Consider the following 21,481-nt stretch of genomic DNA (forward strand, 5'->3'; position numbering starts at 1 on the left):
AGTCCTTAAGTTGTTAGATAGGATTCAGGGGTGTATGAAAGGATATCTTGACCTAGTTTCTTAATTTCCATGAAAATAAACCTATTATTATAAAGTGCTTCAGAAATTTTGAGGACCCTTGAGGTGGTTTAACATGAGATTTTGAAACCTGGGTCTAGTATATCCTGACAATTCCACTCTGCCTTTGTAGAGTAGGAAATACTGAGAAGTGAAATACAAAATAAATCATAGTTCACCTCAGAGTAATTTTGGAACTTTATTTTGGCTTCATTTAAATATTATCTATCTTCAGATTTATGCATATAATTAGAAGATTAGAATCCTCATTGTATGCAGAGAGAAAAGCTATGCAGGGTATTAGGTGATATTATGGTTAATTTTTTTCTATTTACTTATTTCATTGTTATACATTTCTAAAATGAACAAATGTTACTTTTTCAATACGAAAACAATAATACATATCATTTTGGGGAAGAGGAAAATGGAATTTTACTTCTAGACTAATGGTGAGTTGAAGTAAATATAATCCACTGCAGAGCTAAATTGCTCAATGTCATGACACAATCATTTTGTGAAAAACATTGTGTCATGTTGAAATGACAACTTAGTAGGGTAAATAATATTTTATTTTTGGAAGAAGTGAACTGAAAATAAAACAATGAGTATAGTTCTTTAAGAGCTCAGAGTAGTGTCTAGCATGTAGCAAGACCTACAAACATATTAGTCAACAAGTAAGTATATAATAAATAAAGAAAAATAAGGATGGTGCGCCTGCTGTATATTTAGGGAGAACTGGCATACTGGCTAAGGGCTGTGAATAAACAAACAAACGAAAATTTCTGTGGAGAAAAATTATCTTTAGGAAGGTAAATTTAGAAAAAAAATAGCTGACCAAAAGGAAAGCAATTTGGCATTAAAGTCTTAATGTTGGGCATATTCTGTATTATGATAAGGTAACGCTAATTAGAACTGTAATAAATCTGAGTTTCCAAGGGCAGATAGCTCAGTCAGTTCAGTTCAGATCAGTTCAGTCGCTCAGTCGTGTCTGACTCTGCGACCCCATGAATCGCAGCACGCCAGGCCTCCCTGTCCATCACCAACTCCCGGAGTTCACTCAAACTCACGTCCATCGAGTCCGTGATGCCATCCAGCCATCTCATCCTCTGCTGTCCCCTTCTCCTCCTGCCCCCGATCCCTCCCAGCATCATAGTCTTTTCCAATGAGTCAACTCTTTGCATGAGGTGGCCAAAGTACTGGAGTTTCAGCTTTAGCATCATTCCTTCCAAAGAACACCCAGGACTGATCTCCTTCAGAATGGACTGGTTGGATCTCCTTGTAGTCCCAGGGACTCTCGAGAGTCTTCTCCAACACCACAGTTCAAAAGCATCAATTCTTTGGTGTTCAGCTGTCTTCACAGTCCAACTTTCACATGCACACATGACTACTGGAAAAACTATAGCCTTGACTAGACGGACCTTTGTTGGCAAAGTAATGTCTCTACTAGGGTAATAGCAAAATGTCCAAGGAGCAGTGGCTGTGTGGGTGCAGGAGGGCTGAGAGGAGCTATTCCACGTTCAAGGTCAGGAGGGGTGGTGGTGAGGAGATACCCCTCGTCCCAGGTAAGGAGCAGTGGCTGTGCTTTGCTGGGGCAACCGTGAAGAGACACCCCATGTCCAAGGTAAGAGAAACCTGAGTAAGACAGTAGGTGTTGCGAGAGGGCATCAGAGGGTAGACACATTGAAACCATAATCCCAGAAAACTAGTCAATCTAATCACATGGACCACAGCCTCGTTTAACTCAGTGAAACTAAGCCATGCCATGTGGGGCCACCCAAGATGGGTGGGTCATGGTGGAGAGGTCTGACAGAATGTGGTGCACTGGAGAAGGGAATGGCAAACCACTTCAGTAATCTTGCCTTGAGAACTTCATGAATACTATGAAAGGGCAAAATGATAGGATACTGAAAGAGGAACTCCCCAGGTCGGTAGGTGCCCAATATGCTACTGGAGATCAGTGGAGAAAGAACTCCAGAAAGAATGAAGGGATGGAGCCAAAGCAAAAACAATACCCAGTTGTGGATGTGACTGGTGATAGAAGCAAGGTCCGAGGCTGTAAAGAGCAATATTGCATAGGAACCTGGAATGTCAGGTCCATGTATCACAGCAAACTGGAAGTGGTCAACAGGAGATGGCAAGAGTGATCGTTGACATTCTAGGAATAAGCAAACTAAAATGGACTGGAATGGGTGAATCTAACTCAGATGACCATTCTATCTACTACTGCGGGCAGGAATCCCTTAGAAGAAATGGAGTAGCCATCATGGTCAACAAAAGAGTCCGAAATGCAGAACTTGGATGCAATCTCAAAAATGACAGAATGATCTCTGTTTCCAAGGCAAACCATTCAATATCACAGTAATCCAAGTCTATGCCCCAACCAGTAATGCTGAAGAATCTGAAGTTGAATGATCCCATGAAGACCTACAAGACCATTTGGAACTAACACCCAAAAAAGATATCCTTTTCATTATAGGGGACTGGAATGCAAAAGTAGGAAGTCAAGAAATACGTGGAGTAACAGGGAAATTTGGCCTTGAAATACAGAATGAAGCAGGGCAAAGGCTAATAGAGTTTTGCCAAGAGAACACACTGGTCTTAGCAAACACCCTCTTCCAACAAAACAAGAGAAGACTCTACAAATGGACATCACCAGATGGTCAACACTGAAATCAGATTGATTATATTGTTTGCAGCCAAAGATGGAGAAGCTCTATACAGTCAGCAAAAACAAGACCAGGAGCTGACTATGGCTCAGATCATGAACTTCTCATTGCCGAATTCAGACTTAAATTGAAGAAAGTAGGGAAAACCACTAGACCATTCAGGTATAATCTAAATCAAATCCCTTATGTTTATACAGTGGAAGTGAGAAATAGATTTAAGGGCCTAGATCTGATAGATAGAGTGACTGATTAACTATGGACTGAGGTTCATGACATTGTACAGGAGACAGGGATCAAGATCATCCCCATGGAAAAGAAATGCAAAAAAGCAAAATGGCTGTCTGGGGAGGCCTAACAAATAGCTGTGAAAAGAAGAGAAGCGAAAAGCAAAGGAGAAAAGGAAAGATATAAGCATCTGAATGCAGAGTTCCAAAGAATAGCAAGGAGAGATAAGAAAGTCTTCCTCAGTGATCAGTGCAAAGAAATAGAGGAAAAAAAACAGAATGGGAAAGACTAGATATCTCTTCAAGAAAATTAGAGATACAAGGGAACATTTCATGCAAAAATGGGCTCGATAAAGGACAGAAATGGTATGACCTAACAGAAGCAGAAGATATTAAGAAGAGGTGGCAAGAATACACAGAAGAACTATACAAAACAGACCATCACAGACCTTAAAGCTCAACATTCAGAAAACTAAGATCAGGGCATCTGGTCCCATCACTTCATGGGAAATAGATGGGGAAACAGTGGAAACAGTGTCAGACTTTATTTTTGGGGCTTCAAAATCACTGCAGATGGTGATTGCAGCCATGAAATTAAAAGATGACTACTCCTTGGAAGAAAGTTATGACCAACCTAGATAGCATATTCGAAAGCAGAGACATTACTTTGCCAACAAAGTTCCGTCTAGTCAAGGCTATGGTTTTTCCAGTAGTCATGCATGGATGTGAGAGTTGGACTGTGAAGACAGCTGAGCACCAAAGAACTGATGCTTTTGAACTGTGGTGTTGGAGAAGACTCTTGAGAGTCCCTTGGACTGCAAGGAGATCCAACCAGTCCATTCTGAAGGAGATCAACCCTGGGATTTCTTTGGAAGGAATGATGCTGAAGCTGAAACTCCAGTACTTTGGCCACCTCATGCAAAGAGTTGACTCATTGGAAAAGACTCTGATGCTGGGAGGGGTTGGGGGCAGCAGGAGAAGGGGAAGACAGAGGATGAGATGGCTGGATGGCATCACCAACTTGATGGACATGAGTTTGAGTAAACTCCGGGAGTTGGTGATGGACAGGGAGGCCTGGCGTGCTGCGATTCATGGGGTCGCAAAGAGTCGGACATGACTGAGTAACTGAACTGAACTGAATAGCAATATTGTAAAAGTATCCCACTTGGATGTATCTTAATCATTTATTCATATATTTATCAGTTTTTGTCAGTCTATGATTGGTGTAACTTATTTTTTATAAACAATCATCAAGAAACTTGATTTCACTTATTTCTGAGATGGCTAGACCCCTCTCTGATATTAGGGCTTATGGTTGGCATCTACTTATTTTCAATACAATTAAGACATGAAAACTAGAGTAAAATGATATGAAGCCCCTATGAAAGGGTATGCAGTTTGGTTCATTATACAGAAAAAGGTGGGATCAGGCTTACTTTTTAATTTTTAGGATTCACATTCTCCTTGGTTCCAGAAATGAACTGCACTGACAATGCACTATCAGGAATAATGTAAACCTTCAAAATAATATGTAATGGCTAAATGTCACCTTGAAATATTAAATCCTGCATGGTAGAAAAAATATCAAATTCATCCAGGCACAGGATAATGTTTCCTTCAGGAAAACTTTTGATAAGAATCAATTTATGGTATTTCAAAAGGAGATTTCCAGTCAGACCAGCAACAGAGTGTCAAGAAAGTCAGAACTGTAAATCAACTAGGACCTTATGAGATCACTATTAATACTTGGGATGGACCATCACGTGCCAGGTACTGTGAAAGGAGCTGAGGACATGATGCCCAGATAGACACAGTCAGGTACAGTTCTTTGCTTATATCACTTGGAATTGCTGATAGACAAGTGACCACAAACACACACACAGACACACACCCGTATGCACACATATAAATGTTGAAACTCTTTTAACACCCATGGAATAAGAGTGAAGAGTGCTCTAGGGTAAGCAGGAGACCCAGTTGCACAAGGAGACCCAACTGAAGCATGGAAAGACAAGGAAAATTTTTCTGTGCAGTCCTATAGAGCTGATATGAACTTTGAAAAGGAGATGATAAGGTGAAAAGTGAGGGAGAGAGGTATTTCAAGGGGGAGAAATACATATGTGAAGGTTTGAGTTAGAAATCAACTTAGCTTTTTTCTCTTTTTTTAGTACAATATCAAGCCCATAACACTGTCTTCTCTACTCCTCATAACCATCCTATGAGGTTGATATAACCTATTTCATAGATAAGGATCTTAAGTCTCAGAAAAAGTAATGAATTTCCAAAGATGAATGAATGGGAAGGCAAGATTCAAATTTGGGTCTCTCAAGCTCGTGAAATTTCTACTGCAGTGTAACAGTTCCTCAAGAGACACAACCTAGAAACTGTACCTACTACCAGGCCTGCTGAAATATGAATAAAAGGTCTTTGTAGATGCTAGCAGCCATCACCTGTTTAGTTTTCTCAGTCTTCCCTTTATTTATAAATTTAGTCATTCAAACATTTAAGCATTTGCTTAATAAGTATTAACTTTAAGCATTCATAAATCAACACTAATTCTTAAAGAGATGGGAATATCTGTCTCCTGAGAAACTTGTATGCAAGTCAAGAAACAACAGTTAGAACTTTCCATGGAAAAAAAATGACTGGTTCAAAATTGGGAAAGGAGTACAACAAGCTGTATATTGTCATTCTGCTTATTTAACTTATATGCAGAGTATATCATGCAAAATGCTGAGCTGGATGAGTTATAAGCTGGATTCAAGATTGCTGGGTAATTATCAACCACCTCAGATATGCAGATGACACCACTCTAATGGCAGAAAACAAAGAGGAACTAAAGAGCTTCTTGATGAAGGGGAAAGAGGAGAGTGCAAAAAGCTGGCTTAAAATTCAACATTGAAAAAACTAAGGTCATGGCATCCAGTCCCATTACTTCATGGCAAATAAAAGGGGAAAAAGTTGAAGCAGTGACCTATTTTCTCTTCTTTGGGCTCAAAAATCACTGTGGAGAGTGACTGCAGCCATGAAATTATAAGACACTTGTTTCTTGGAAGGAAAGCTGTGACAAGCCTAGACAGTGTATTAAAAAGCAAAGACATCACTTTACTAACAAAGTGTGCATATAGTTAAAGCTATTGTCTCCCCAGTAGTCATGTACGGATGTGACAGTTAAACCATAAAGAAGTCTGAGTGTGAAAAATTGATGCTTTCGAACTGTGGTGCTGGAGAAGACTCGTGAGAGTCCCTTGGATAGCAAGGAGGTCAAACCAGTCAATCCTAAAGAAAATCAACCCTGACCATTCAATGGAAGGACTGATGCTAAAGCTGAAGCTTCAATACTTTGGCTACCTGATGTTAAGAGCCGAGTCATTACAAAAGACCCTGTTGCTGGGAAAGATTAAAGGCAAAAGGAGAAGGGGGCAACAGAGGATGAGATGGTTGGAAAGCATCACCGGATTCAATGGACATGAACTTGGGCAAACTCTGGGAGATAGTGAGGGATAGGGAAGTAGGGCGTGCTGCAGTCCTTGGGTTTGCAAAGAGTCAGACATGACTTAGCTACTGAACAACAACAACGGAGATTTAAAAAGACAGTGGGGACTACTGAGGAGAGGAAAAGATGAAGGAGATGGAAGAGGGAAAGGACATAAATTAGATACTCAGGATCTGCCGAATCGTATTATAAATGTACACAACAAGAAAACAGTGGAGAATGTGCTGGGCACAAGAGAAATACAAGCTAAAATTAATTACTGCAGTGAATTCCTGTATTTTAAAATACAGGAAGGGTACTGATAGAGAAATAAGAGCAGGGCTTTCAGAAACAAGTAGTCATAATTTGAAGGACAACTGCTCCAAAATCCACATCAGAACCTCTCTTCTCAGATGGACCAACCTGAAGGGATGAAAGAGCCCTTTGCTCTTAACAGGGACCCATGGTCCAATAAAACATAGAGCTGAAATGTACCCTTCATGTAAACATGGAATGTATCTATACCTTTCAATACTTTTCTAGATAACAGACTTTTATTTTCTCTATAATTAAAAAAAAAATCAGTTGAACACCTACCATAGCCTGCTACTAGAGAGGGAGAGAGAGAGGAGCTAGGGGAGGAAGTTCCTAATTCTGAATTGCTATTAATCACTTTGTGGACTAGGCATTTCCTTGATAATTCTACCTGGAAGCCTTTGGGAATTCCAGCAAATCCTCTTAGGTATAAGGTTAAGAGGGTCAGGAACAGGGGTGGGGGAGGAGGAAGACAATGGACTCACATGCTCTTGACTTGAATATGATTAATTCTCAGGCACTTAATGGGATTCCCACCCCCTTTCACAGATGCCAAATAGGTCTGACGATGAAGAGGGATGGAACAAGGGAAACTTTCCAAAACATTTTGTTTTGTTTCATTTTAAATACACAGCAGGTTGAAACTACTGGGTTGCTCAGCTTGATAGGATATGGTAGAGGAAAGGGAAGTAGAGGTAAGATGAGGAAAGGAAAAGCCTTTGAATATGTATCTGATTAGGGAATTTTTAATCTTTGTAATAGGCAACAGAGAAAATCCTAGATTTTGAATGTTTTTTAAAATACATAACTAGATTTCTAATTAGAGGAACATGTTGAAACAGGATAGTCTTTTTTCCAATTGTAGAAATAAATTTCATGCACAGAAGATGTTAAGGGTGATTGATTGTTTATTTTATTCTTGAACTCTTCCAAGAACTATGATATGTTCAGTATATAGTTTCCTTAGATTATTATTTTAACAGTATTGCCAGGCGAGTTAATCCTGAAATTAATCCTGAGAGAGTCAACAAAATTGCAGCCCAGCCAAATTTGACATAAACAAAAAAAGATTTACATATTCCAACTGACTCTCCAACCAGAATTCATATCCTTCCCCAATTTCACAAAGGAAATATTCTCTCCTGATGTTTCCGTTGATATGGGAGGTCAAAGAATTAAGTGTTCCTTTTCTTTCCAAAAGCATGTTTGACATGGTGGCCTTGGATATCTTTCTGCAGCCCAACCATTGTCTAAGTCAGATTCTAATAATATCATGACCCATAACCCTTTGTTTCAAATTAATTTCTGCAGGAAATTGATGGTAGGGTAATGTCTATTTAAATACTGATTTTTTTAAGTGTTGCTTTCACTTGCCCTTTCTCTTCCCAGAAGTTGAAAGGAGATATTAGTGAAAAGGTTAATAGCCTTTAAACAGTCCATTCTAAATATTTTCCTCCATTTAGGTTTGTTCACTTCCCTTCTCCTCCCCCGGATTATAACCATATGATTTTAGTAGAATTTCATCTCAAATTCTGTTTTTGAGCAATTAACATTTCTATTTTTCAGGTCATCTTAAACCATCGCATGAATGTACTAAAAGTATTTTAATAAAATTACACTGACTTACAGTTTTAAGATGATTTATAAAGCAAGAGTCCAATCTAAAATAAAATGCAATTGGAAGAAATAAATTTGTAAAGTATGTAATTTTTATCTTAGTTCAAATTTTGAAGGATGTGTTTTCATTGCATGACATCCCATAATTATGTAACAGCTACTTGTTATAGAATGTACAACTCTGCCAGACACTGCTTTATAGAAAGTTCCAACATGGGTTGGAACTGTGCAAGTCCACTTATATGCATCTTATTTTCAATAAATACATACAACAGTACCATGGCTGGTTGAATCTGTGGATGTGGAACTGTGGATATAGAGGGTCGATCTCAGAGTTATATGTGGATTTTCAACTACACAGAGAGTCCTAATCTCCATGTTGTTCTAGGGTCAACTATATAATAAAAATTCCTGTGAGATAAATGTGACCGCTGTGGACTGAACTGTGTTGCCGCAAAATTCATACGTTGAAGCCCTAAGTCCCAGAGTAACTATATTTGGTGAGAGAGCTCTTAGGAAGTCAGTAGAGTTATTTGAGGTCATAAGGATGGGGTCCTAACTCACTAAGACTGGTGGCTTCATAAGAAGAGAAGAGAGAAATCTGTTTCTCTTCTTGTGGTGTGTATGCACTCAGGAAAGGCCATGTGAGTTCACAGTGGGAGGTGGCTGTCTAAAACCAGGAAGAGAGCTCTTACTAAACCCCAACCATTCTGGAAGCCTGATTTTGAACTTCCAACCTCCAGAACTGTGAGAAAATGAATTTCTGTTGTTTAATCCACCCAGTTATGGTTTTGTTATGGCAGCCTGAGCCGACGAATAGATGACTGTTCCCATTTTGTCGATTAGGAAGCAAACTGGGAGGTCAGTGGCAAAACTAACATTTAAATTTGATGTGCCCAGGTACAAATGAGAGTCCTCTCTATGGACTGCCCTCTGAATTTGAGTCTGAAAATAATTACTATAGATAGCCTTCAAAGAGATACCAAACCCTTCATCTCTGGTTTGTTTGTATACACATACCTTGGAGATACTGGACGTTCATTTCCATACCACTGAAATACAGAGAGTTACATGAATTTTCTGGTTTCCCAGAGCATTTAAAAGTATACTTACAATAGGCCATAGTCTACTGAGTGTGCATTATGTCTTAAAAAACAATGAACAAAGCTTAATTAAACAATGCTTTATTGTTAAAAATTGCTAGCTATATCTGAGTCTTCAGTGAATCTTAGAAGTAACATCCAAGATTACTGATCACAGAGCACAATAATAATAAGAAAATTTGAAATATGTGACACAAAGACACAAAGTGAGCAAATGCTGTTGGAGAAATGGTACTGGCAAACTTGCTTCACGCAAGGTTGCCACCAACCTTCAATTTGTAAGGAAAAACACAGTATCTGTGAAGCTCAATAAAGCAAAGCACAATAAAATGAGGTGTGCCTGTGTTTTTATTTTTCCTAGGTTTAGCAGAAACACACAAAACCTGTTGATTTTGTTTAGTCTTATCCCTTATCATCTGATTTTTGTCTTCTAGCAGAATGTTATTTTTTGAGCTCTCAGAATTTCAGGTTAATGTTGAAAAACGTAGTCAACCTTCCCGAAATTACAGTGTTCAGAAATCAAGATTTACTGTTGCTGTATTTGCTTTCATATTAAACACAAAATATCCAGTTTTGTGCCTGAGACTAATTGGCAGTGTCCCATTAAACCGTATTAAAATTAACATCTATTAATTGGATTAGAAATTCAGTGAGAATGACAGCTGCTAGAGCCTTTTACAGTTGCTTTGTTTCTCTATAATCCATATGGCAGGAATCACATGATGCATTTTTCCCCTTTGAAATAAATATTTGAGATTAAAAGGTTTGACTCAGTGTGGTCAGGGTATGTGCACTTGTTTTCTTCCTTTTAAAAAAAAATCATAAAAGCTGAACTATTTTTTTACCTCATTCACAGGTTTTCACCAGCCATATTTTTATATCTGATTAGCATTGTTCCATCATTATGGCTTCTTGAAATGCACCATGAAACCCAGGTATGTACTTTTGCAAAGTTGAATACTCAGCAATAAACTACATTCCTATTATAATCCAATTTCTGTCAGAAATGCACTTTTCTAAGGAACTGGAGTTATCAAGAATTGACTAAATAAGAACGCTCAGCAAAAAGGAAATGAATCCATGATCTGTCTAAACTAATAAAAGTGTCGCTTTCATTTAAGATTTAAGAGTATTTATTAATAATCTGGGTTAGAGATCTTGTTCCTAACACTTCCCCTCCAATATGCTACAGTTTACATGGGGGTATACAATTTTGGTTTTATCCCTTGCAGTTTCCGGGAGTTACTGTACTAAGAATGGGCAGGGCTCTGTATGACAGACTTGTTCTTAGTCGCTCAGTCTCGCTGGACTCTGTGACCCCATGGATCCTAGCCTGCCGGGCTCCTCTGTCTGTGGAATTTTTCAGGCAAGAATACTGGATTGAGTTGCCGTTTCCAGCTCCAGGGAATCTTCTGGATCCAGGGATTGAGCCCATGTCTCTTGCATCTCCTGCTCTGACAGGTGGATTCTTTACCACTGAGCCACCTGGGAAGCCCCATGACAGTGTCTTAGAGTGAAGTGAATCAGAAAGAGAGGAAAAATATCAGATATTAATGAATATATGTGGAATTTGGAAAAAACATTAGTATAGATGATCTTATTTACAAAGCAGAAATAGAGACACAGACAGAACAAACATGTGGATACCAAGGTAACGGAGGGTGGGTGGGATGAACTGGGAAATTGAGATTGTTGTATATACACTATTGATACTATGTACAAAATAGATAACTAATGGATCACTAATGAGAACTTACTGTATAACTCAGGGAACCCTACTCAGTGCTCTGCTGCTGCTGCTGCTGCTGCTGCTGCTAAGTCGCTTCATTCGTGTCCGACTCTGTGCGACCCCATAGATGGTAGCCCACCAGGCTCCCCCGTCCCTGGGATTCTCCAGGCAAGAACACTGGAGTGGGTTGCCATTTCCTTCTCCAATGCATGAAAGTGAAAAGTGAAAGTGAAGTCGCTCAGTCGTGTCCAACCCTCAGTGACCCCATGGACTACAGCCCACCAGGCTCTTCAGTCCATGGGATTTTCCAGGCAAGAGTACTGGAGTGGAGTGCCATTGCCTTCGATAACCTAAATAGGAAAGGAATTCAAAAGAGCTGTATGTATATATATATATACATATAGCTGATTCACTTTGCTGTACAGCAGAAACTAATACAATATTGTAAAGCAACTATACTCCAATAAAAATTAAAAAAAAAAAAAGAATGGGCAAGGCTCAATCATCTAGCATCCTATAAAATGACATTTTCCCCTTTGGCTCAGGGGTAAAGAATCCGTCTGCAATTCAGGAGCTACAGGAGACATAGGTTTGATCCCTGGGTTGGAAAGACCCCTGGAGGAAGGTATGACAATCCATCGCAGTATTCTTGCCTGGAGAATCCCATGGACAGAGGAGCCAGGTGGGCACTAGTTCATAGGGTCACAAAGAGTCAAACACGACTGAAGCAACTTAGCACACATTCACAGGAACAACAAGAACAAAACTCCATCCTCTGTACCCTGCTATACCAATCCTGTCAAACTTGAAAGGGCTATTTGAAATAGTCTGTTTTAAAATACAGGCCTTGCAGGTCATAGGAGATTCACTTCTGAGGTCCTAAGAGTTGTCTTAGTAAAATAGGAATTTCATTCAAGTGCCCCAAAATAAGTGTAAAGGAGAGGAACCAGGAACCCACGATCAGGAAGGGTAGGCTATATATATTAAGACCACACTGACCTAGAAAAGAAACAGTGGCTTCTAACGTGAGTCCCTAATCTATAAATAGAGGCACTGATTTAATTTTTTAAATTTCTTTAATTGGAGGATAATTGCTTTACAATGTTGTGCTAGTTTATGTTGTACAACAAGATGAATAAACTATAAGTAGACATATCCAGAGAAGGCAATGGCACCCCACTCCAGTACTCTTGCCTGGAAAATCCCATGGACAGAGGAGCCTGGTAGGCTGCAGTCCATGGGGTCACTGAAGGTCAGACACAACTGAGCGACTTCACTTTCCCTTTTCACTTTCATGCATTGGGGAAGGAAATGGCAACCCACTCCAGTGTTCTTGCCTGGAGAATCCCAGGGACGGAGGAGCCTGGTGCGCTGCTGTTTATGGGGTCACACAGAGTCAGACACGACTAAAGTGACTTGGCAGCAGCAGCAGCAGACTTATATCCTGTCCCTCCTGAACCTCCCTCCCATGCCTCTCCCCATCCCACTCTAGAGAGAGGTGCTGATTTTTCAGTGAATTACTTCTTATATGGGCAACCCTAGGTAGCAAGATCTAGGCTGGATTCAGCCACTGATTGATTGTCATCAATGCTCCTATCTGACACTGGAGTGGGGGCAGTTAGTACAGTCCATTAGATTGCAGCCTGGACTTCACATCTTCAGGGCTCAGGTTACAGGATTATGTTTTATAGATAAACTGTAGTTATGATATAATAATATTGTAGTATCTTTACTGGTATAATCTGTGAGACTGTCACAGATTTCTTTGCTACAGAAGGTCACTTTATAGCAAAGTTAAGCCTCTGATACATGTTTCAGATATTCAAACCTTTTCTGGAAAATGCTTGCTCAACATTTTAGGCACACAGAGGGGAGTTTAGTTCTGTGGACTAGTTTTGCAGAATTCCACAAGCGTGTACCAATAATGTAGGCATGAAGAAGACATCTGTCTGCCTAAATCTCCTGTCTAAAGAATATTAATGTCAAAGGCTATCTCTATGTTTGTAGCAAAAGAATTTTTGTCGCAGTAGATTGGTTGGTTCAAGTTACTACAGCTTTTAGGATATCAAGGGACTGTTTTAATTTCCTTACTACTTACTACTTTCAGGGGTACGAGAATAAGCTCTGGTGACTTGAATCACTTTTTTCACATCCAATTCTATGACAAGGTTATCATCCACAATAACAATTCATTTCCCCAAATGCTTTTATAGTATAAAGCTCTGCATAGTTAATTGATATACAGGTCAAATCCTGTTACAACAAATAGCATGCAACCAAAAACTCTCTTTTTAATTAAAAAAAAAAAGATTTTTGAGCCCCGGGCAGTACCTCTCTTATTTTCACACTACAAAAGAAATTGGACCTTTAGTAGTAATGGATCTGACTCATTTTGACACTGAGAATTAAAATGAATGCCCAGATTGTGAATTGGGCAGGGTGGGCAGAGTTGGAAGTAGAAAAAAGTGAGAGAGAGACAAAAAAGTATTAGAATTGCATTTAAAGAAATAAAAAATGGCAGAATAAAGGAAGGTACAGAAATTCTTAGTCTAGTCATGTAGGAAATCTTGGTTATGATAATAATCATATCATACATTTTCATATAGTTCTTTATTTCAAACTATTTTCAGATACTTTTTTCATTCATATACCCAGCAACTCCTTAAGTTAGACATGGTATGTAGATTTCTATGTCAGAGAATAGGAACCTGAAACTCAGCAAGGTTAAGTAATTTTCCCAAGGCCACACAGCTAATCAACAGCAGTTCTAGGGTTTAGAACCTGGGTCTTAACCCCTAGTTCATTAAATCACACTGCCTTTTTCAATAATGTGTTTTATGTTTTATAGGAATTCACATCAATATCATCTGAATGTTTCATGATTGAAAAGGATAATTTAATTTGCTTTCACATTTTCCATTTACTCTGCACCCTAAACATTCTAACCTATGACTTGGCATTCAAAAAACATCCTGACCTATTTCATGATAACATTTCTCTTAGATGATCAATTCTGTACCTTCACTTCTGAATCTGACTGGGTATACATGAATGGAAAGAAAATGTTTGTGACAACAATTATGACCTTAACTATTAGTCAAGTCTATTTATGAATTGGCACAGTTAAAGCAATGGAAATATTCTGGTCTTGAAGATGTCTGGTTTGAACCAAAGGAATGTTTTTGAAGCTTTTAAAGGTTTTCAGACATAGCCCATGAAAAAGTGACTTTTTGGCACCCAGATCATCCGTGTAACTCACTTATATAATGCTGATTGTAAACAGTATTACCATAAAACCAATATAAGTCAGGTTAGGTCTTAGGAGTTTGTTCTGTGCAATCCAATACAACTGCCACTTAAAATAAAGTTGCATCAATTTATAACAAACAGAATTCTAAGAATGAACAGGGACTCGGGTCTTTATACCATAATATGAGCTACAAAGCCATTTGCCATCATGTTATCTTATGCTGCAGTACAGATGACTATTTTTTTAAAAATAACAAGATGTCTATGGATTTTTAGTGATAAAAATGTGAAAAAGATATCAAGGTCACCACTTTTAATATACAATCTGCTTTCATGCCTGCCAAGAAGTGTTCAAATATGTTTCCTATTGAACATTAGGTTCTTAGAGTCACAGAACTCCTGCAATGAGGATTTGTTGCTTGGTTCAAAGATTTAATTTGTTATCTTCATTATCTTTTCTTGGAGCCTTAACTATATATAAAAAAAGTGTGCAAACAACTACATTTTTGCTCTTAGAGATATGGCACATGGTCATTTTTCTTAATTATTCTTGTCATTTCACCCATAATACTAGTTGTTGTTGTTTTTCCATCCATAACACTAGTTGTTTTGATGGAAGGGAAAAAAAATAGCTTCTTGACAGACTTTCCTTTCTACTTTTCCAAGTAGCTGATAGTATGATCAATGAAGTATCCAGAATTAATTAAGAAAAATATACTTCTCAGTGATAGCATTAAAAAAGAAAAATCTCTAAATCCAAATGTGTGATCATGGATGTGCAGTGGTGGTTGTGTTTGTGTGTGGGGGTGTGTGTGTGTGCACTTCAAATGTATATTAGCTCTGCAGATTTTTTTAAAAAATCAGTCTTTTTTTTAATGAGTTTGTGAAATAATCATTGGCTACACTTACATTTTGAAGTATCATACCTTTCTTCTCTTATGTACTGTTTTCTTTCTCTACCTCAGATTCCCAGCTTCTGGTTGGATTAAAAATCACACATAGTGACATAAAGAAATTTACATGCAAAATGTAAGAATAAGGAGGGGGAAATGCCATTTATTTTAGGTCTATTGTAACTTTTCTATAAATCTAAATTGGCTTCTAGAGTGATGTAAAATGTATATGTTGATGGGTGGATATGTTATCATTTTTGGGGGGTTGTTACAGTGCTTAACAGACATGATTGAAAGTAACTGAATTACCTACATTAGCAAAATGGTATTTTAAATAAAGAGGCTCTGAACAAGTAATAAAATCGTTGAATGAATGCTTTGACCAGGATCATACATGCTTTCATTGGTTGTTGGTTTGTTTTATAATTGTTCCATGATTTAAGAAAGGGACCCCAGAGGTCAGTTCATAAATTCTACAGCTCTCCACAGTGAACTTAGAGCATCTACAGCCTCATAGACTTGTGGGAAAATGAGACATGTATATTTGGTTTTTTTCTCATATTAACTGAAAAGTGGTTTCTACCTCAAGGCTATATTCTGCTTTTTGAAAATGTTTATGCATACTACAGAAACTTCACATCTTTGCTCATACTCTCTTAGATACACTGAAGCCATCTTAAATGCTGCCTACTGTGATATTTTCTGACACATTGCTTTTAAAAAATACTTCTTAGTATTGCAGTGGCCAATCTGGAGGATTGTCACAGAATACCAGCCGAAAAGAAGACTTCAATCAAACTCTGTTGTCAGCTGAACGTACCAACAGAGCAGATGACCTCATTGAGACGGTGAGAGCTTTCTCCTTGTATGGTAAGGGATCTAACAAATCACCTTTTCACTTGGTGAGAATACCACTTTCTATACCTTTCAGCTCATTCTTCCCTAGGGAAATTCACCAATTGTTTGGCTCAGAAAGTCACAAGATAATTGTATTTTGAACTATTATTAAACATATTTAACAAGCCTAATGGGCATATATATTTATATGCACTAATAAATATATTTAACTTGCAGTATTAAGGAACCTTTAACACTTAGATCAGATGACCTATGTACAAAGAGAGATACAGACAATTGTGAAGGAATGATTTAAGGAAAAGATTGGGATCTGCCCTATATATATTTTTTTAATGAATTTAGTTTTTAATGAAGGATAATTGCTTTACAGAATTTTGTTGTTTTCTGTCAAACCTCAACATGAATCAGCCAGAGGAATACATATATACCCTCCCTTCTGAAACTTCCTCCCATCTTCCTCCCCATCCCACCCCTCTAGATTGATACAGAGCCCCTGACTGAGTTTTTTGAGCCATACAGCAAATTCTCCTTGGCTATCTATTTTACATATGATAATGTAAGTTTCGATGTTACTCTTTCCATACATCTCACCCTCACCTCCCATCTCCCTATGTCCATAATTCTATTCTCCATATCTGTTTCTCCATTGCTGTCCTATAAATAAAATCTTCAGTACCATTTTTCTAGATTCCATATATATGCATTAGAATATGATATTTATCTTTCTTTTTCTGAATTACTTCACTCTGTATAATAGGTTCCAGGCTCATCCACCTCATTATAACTGACTCAAATGTGTTCCTTTTGTGGCTGAGTAATATTGCACTGTGTATATGTACCACAACTTCTTTATCTGTCCATGGACATCTTGGTTGCTTCCATGTTCTAGCTACTGTAAACGGTGTCACAGTGAACATGTGTCTTTTTCAGTTTTGGCTTCCTCAGGGTATATGCCTCAGAGTGAGACTGCTGGGTCATATGGTGGCTTTCTTCCTAGTTTTCTAAGAAGTCTCCATACCATCTTCCATAGTGGCTGTATCAATTTACATTCCCACAACAGTGCAAGAGCATTCCCTTTTCTCCACGCCCTCTCCAGCATTTATTGTTTGTATTTTGATGATGGCCATTCTGACCAGTGTGAGGTGATACCTCCTTGTAGTTTTGATTTGCATTTCTCTAATAATGAGGGATGTTGAGCATCTTTTCATGTGTTTGTTAGCTATCTGTATGTCCTCTTTGGAGAAATGTCTGTTTAGGTCTTTTTCCCATTTTATGCTTGGGTTGTTTGTTTTTCTGGGATTGAGTTGTATGGGCTTCTTATGTATTTTGGAAATTAATCCTTTGTCAGTTGTTTCATTTGCTATTATTTTCTCCCATTCTGAGGGCTGTCTTTTTACCTTGCTTAGTTTCCTCAGCTGTGCAAAAGCTTTCAAGTTTAATCAGGTCCCACTTGTCTACTTTAGTTTTTATTTCCATTACTCCAGGAGGTGGGTCATAGAGGATCTTGCTTTAATTTATGTCGTCGAGTGTTCTGCCTATGTTTTCCTCTAAGAGTTTTTATCGTTTCTGGTCTCACGTTTAGATCTTTAATCCCTTTTAAGTTTATCTTTGTGTATGGTGTTAGAAAGTGTTCTAATATCATTCTTTTACATGCAGCTGTCTAGTTTTCCCAGCACCATTTATTGAAGAGGCTGTCTTTGCCCCATTGTATATTCTTGCCTCCTTTGTCAAAAATAAGGTATCCATAAGTGCATGGGTTTATTTATGGGCTTTCTTTCTTATCCCATTGGTCTATGTTTCTGTTTTTGTGCCAGGACCATACTGTCTTGATGACTGTAGCTTTGTAGTATAACCTGAAGTCAGGAAGGTTGATTCCTCCAGCTCCATTATTCTTTCTCAAGACTGCTTTGGCTGTCTGGGGTCTTTTATGTTTCCATATGAATTGTGAAATTTTTGTTCTAGTTCTGTGAAAAATGCCATTGATAATTTGATAAGGATCACATTGAATCTGTAGATTGCATTTTGTAGTATAGTCATTTTCACAATATTGATTATTCCTACCCAAGACCATGGAGTATCTCTCCATCTGTTTATGTCATCTTTGATATCTTTCATTAGTGTTTTATAATTTTCTGTGTACAATTCTTTTGTCTCCTTATATAAGCTTATTCCTAGATATTTAATTCTTTTTGTTGCAGTGGTGAATGGGATTGATACCTTAATTCCTCTTTCTGATTTTTCATTGTTAGCATATAGAAATGCAAATGATTTCTGTGTATTGATTTCGTATCCTGAAACTTTGCTAAATGCACTGATTAGCTCTAGTAATTTTCTGATACTATCTTTAGGATTTTCTATGTACAGTATCATGTCATTTACAAACAGTGAAAGCTTTACTTCTTTTCCAGTCTGATTGCTGTAGCTAAGACTTCCCAGAACTATGTTGAATAATAGTGGCGAAAGTGTATACCCTTGTCTTGTTCCTGATCTTAGGGAGAATACTTTCAGTTTTACACCATTGAGAATAATGTTTGCTATAGGCCTATCATATATGGACTTTACTATGTTGAGGTAGGTTCCTTCTATGCCCATTTTTTGAAGCATTTTAATCATAAATGGATGCTGAATTTTGTCAAAGGCTTTTTCTGCATCTATTGAGATGATCATATGGTTTTTATCTTTCAATTTGTTAATATGGTGTATCACATTGTTTGACTTCTGTATGTTGAAGAATCCTTGCATCCCTGAAATAAACCCAATTTGATCATAGTGTATGAGCCTTCTGATGTGTTGCTGAATTCTGTTTGCTAAAATTTTGTTAAGGATTTTTGCATCTATGTTCATCAGTGATATTGGAGTTTTCTTTTTTTGTGTTGTCTTTGTCTGGTTTTGGTATCAGAGTGATGGTGGCCTTGTAGAATGAGTTTGAAGTATTCTTTCCTCTGCAATTTTTTAGAAGAGTTTTAGAAGGATAGGCATTAGCTTTTCTCTAAATATTTGATAGAATTCTCCTGTGAAGCCCTCTGGTCCTGGGCTTTTGTTTCTTTGGCAGATTTTTAATCAAAGCTTCCATTTCAATGCTTGCAGTTGGGTTGTTCATAATTTCTATTTCTTCCTGGTTCAGTCTTGGAAGATTGAACTTTTCTAAGAATCTGTCCATTTCTTCCAGGTTATCCATTTTATTGCCATATAGTTGTTCATAATAGTCTCTTATAATCCTTCATATATCTGCATTGTCTGTTGTAACCTCTCCTTTTTCATTTCTAATTTTGTTGATTTGATTCTTCTCTCTTTTCTTCTTGATGAGTCTGGCTAAAGATTTGTCAATTGTGTTTATCTTTTCATAGAAACATCTTTAAGTTTTATTAACCTTTAACAGTGTTTCATTCTTTATTTTTCATTATTTCTGCTCTGATCTTTATAATTTCTTTCCTTATACTAATTTTGGGTTTTTGTTTTGTTGTTGTTGTTCTTCTTCTTTTTCCAGTTGTTTTAGGTGTAAAGTTAGGTTGTCTATTCAATGTTTTTCTTGTTTCTTGAGGTAAGATTATGTTGCTATAAACTTCCTCTTAGAACTGATTTTCCTGCATTTCATAGGTTTTGAGTTGTCATGATTTATTGTGATTTGTTTCTAGAAATTTTTTGATTTCCCTTTTGATTTCTTCTGTAATCTCTTCATTATTTTTTAATGTGTTGTTTAATCTCCATGTGTTTGTGTTTCTTACAGCTTTTTTCTTGTATTTGACATCTAGCTTCATAGCACTGTGGTTGGAGAAGATGCTTGATATGATTTCAATTTTTTTAATAACTGAGGTTTGATCTTGATTTGACTCAAGATGCGGTCTCTACTGGAGAATGTTGCATGTGCACTTGAGAAGGTATTCTGCATTTTGATGGAACGTCTTGAAGATATCAATGAGATCCATCTCATCTAATGGATCATTTAAGACATGTGTTTCCTTATTAATTTTCTGTTTTGATGATCTGTCCATTAGTGTGAGTGGGATGTTAAAATCTCCTGCTATTATTGTGTTACTGTCAATTTCTCCTTTTATGTCTGTTAGTATTAAGGTGCTCCTATGTTGGGTGCACAGATATTTTCCAATGTTCTGTCTTCCTCTTGGACTGATCCTTTGATCACTATGTAGTGTCCTTCATTGTAGCTTGTAATCTTTATTTTAAGGTCTATTTTGTCTGATATGAGGATTGCTATTCCACCTTTCCTTTGCTTCCCATTTGCATGTAATATATCTTTCCATCCTCTCACTTGCAGTCTATACGTGTCCTTAGGTCTGATGTGGGCTTCTTGTAGACAGAAAATATATGGGTCTTGTTTTTGTATCCATTCAACCAGTCTGTGTCTTTTGCTTGGAGCATTTAATCCATTTATATTTAAAGTAACTATTGATATATATGTTCCTATTGCCATTTTCTTAATTCTTTGGGGTTGATTTTGTAGATCTTTTTTCTTCTCTTGTGTTTCTTGACTATATAATTCCATTTAACATCTATTGTAAAGCTGGTTTCCTGGTACTGAATTCTCAACTTTTGCTTATCTGAAAAGCTTTTTATTTCTCCATCAATTTTGAATGAGATCCTTGCCAGGTACAGTAATCTTGGTTGTAGATTTTTCCCTTTCAGTGCTTTAAATATATCCTGCCATTCCCTTCTGGCCTGCAGAGTTTCTGCTGAAAGATCAGCTGTTAAGCATATGGGGTTTCCCTTGTATGTTACTGGTTGCTTCTCCCTTGCTGTTTTTAATATTCTTTCTTTGTGTTTAGTCTTTGTTAGTTTGATTAGTATGTATCTTGGCGTGTTTCTCCTTGGGTTTATCCTGTATGGGACTCTTTGTACCTCTTGGCTATTTCCTTTTCCATGTTGGGGAAATTTTCAACCATAATCTCTTCAAAAATTTCCTAATACCCTTTCTTTTTCTCTTCTTCTGCTGAGAACCCTATAATTTGAATGTTTGTGTGTTTGGTATTGTCTCAGATGTCTGAGACTATCCTCAGTTCTTTTCATTTCTTTTACTTTGCTCTGCTCTTCTGATGTTTTTTCCACCATTTTATCTTCCAGCTCACTAATTCGTTCTTATGCTTCAGATATTCTGCTAGTGATTCCTTCTAGAGTATTTTTAATTTCAGTTATTGTGTTGTTTGTCTCTTATGTTTTTTCTTTAATTCTTCTAGGTCTTTGTTAATTGATTCTTCCATTGTCTCCATTTTAAGGTTTTTATCATCTTTAGTTTCATTATTCTGAATTCTTCTTCAGGTAGTTTGCCTGTTTCCTCTTCAT

General features: G+C 37.5%; 1 protein-coding gene across 1 annotated transcript in view; it reads left to right on the forward strand.

Moving 5' to 3' along the window:
* TMEM26 (transmembrane protein 26) overlaps positions 1-21,481 on the forward strand; it is a 67,567-nt gene that overhangs the window by 15,085 nt on the left and 31,001 nt on the right. Inside the window, exons 2-3 of the mRNA XM_040242302.1 lie at positions 10,314-10,392; positions 16,063-16,176. Coding sequence (XP_040098236.1) covers positions 10,314-10,392; positions 16,063-16,176 — 193 coding nt within the window. The remainder of the gene's footprint in view (positions 1-10,313; positions 10,393-16,062; positions 16,177-21,481) is intronic.

The sequence above is a fragment of the Oryx dammah genome, unplaced genomic scaffold (genome assembly GCF_014754425.2).
Source record: "Oryx dammah isolate SB20612 unplaced genomic scaffold, SCBI_Odam_1.1 HiC_scaffold_6, whole genome shotgun sequence".
Classification (NCBI taxonomy): domain Eukaryota; kingdom Metazoa; phylum Chordata; class Mammalia; order Artiodactyla; family Bovidae; genus Oryx; species Oryx dammah.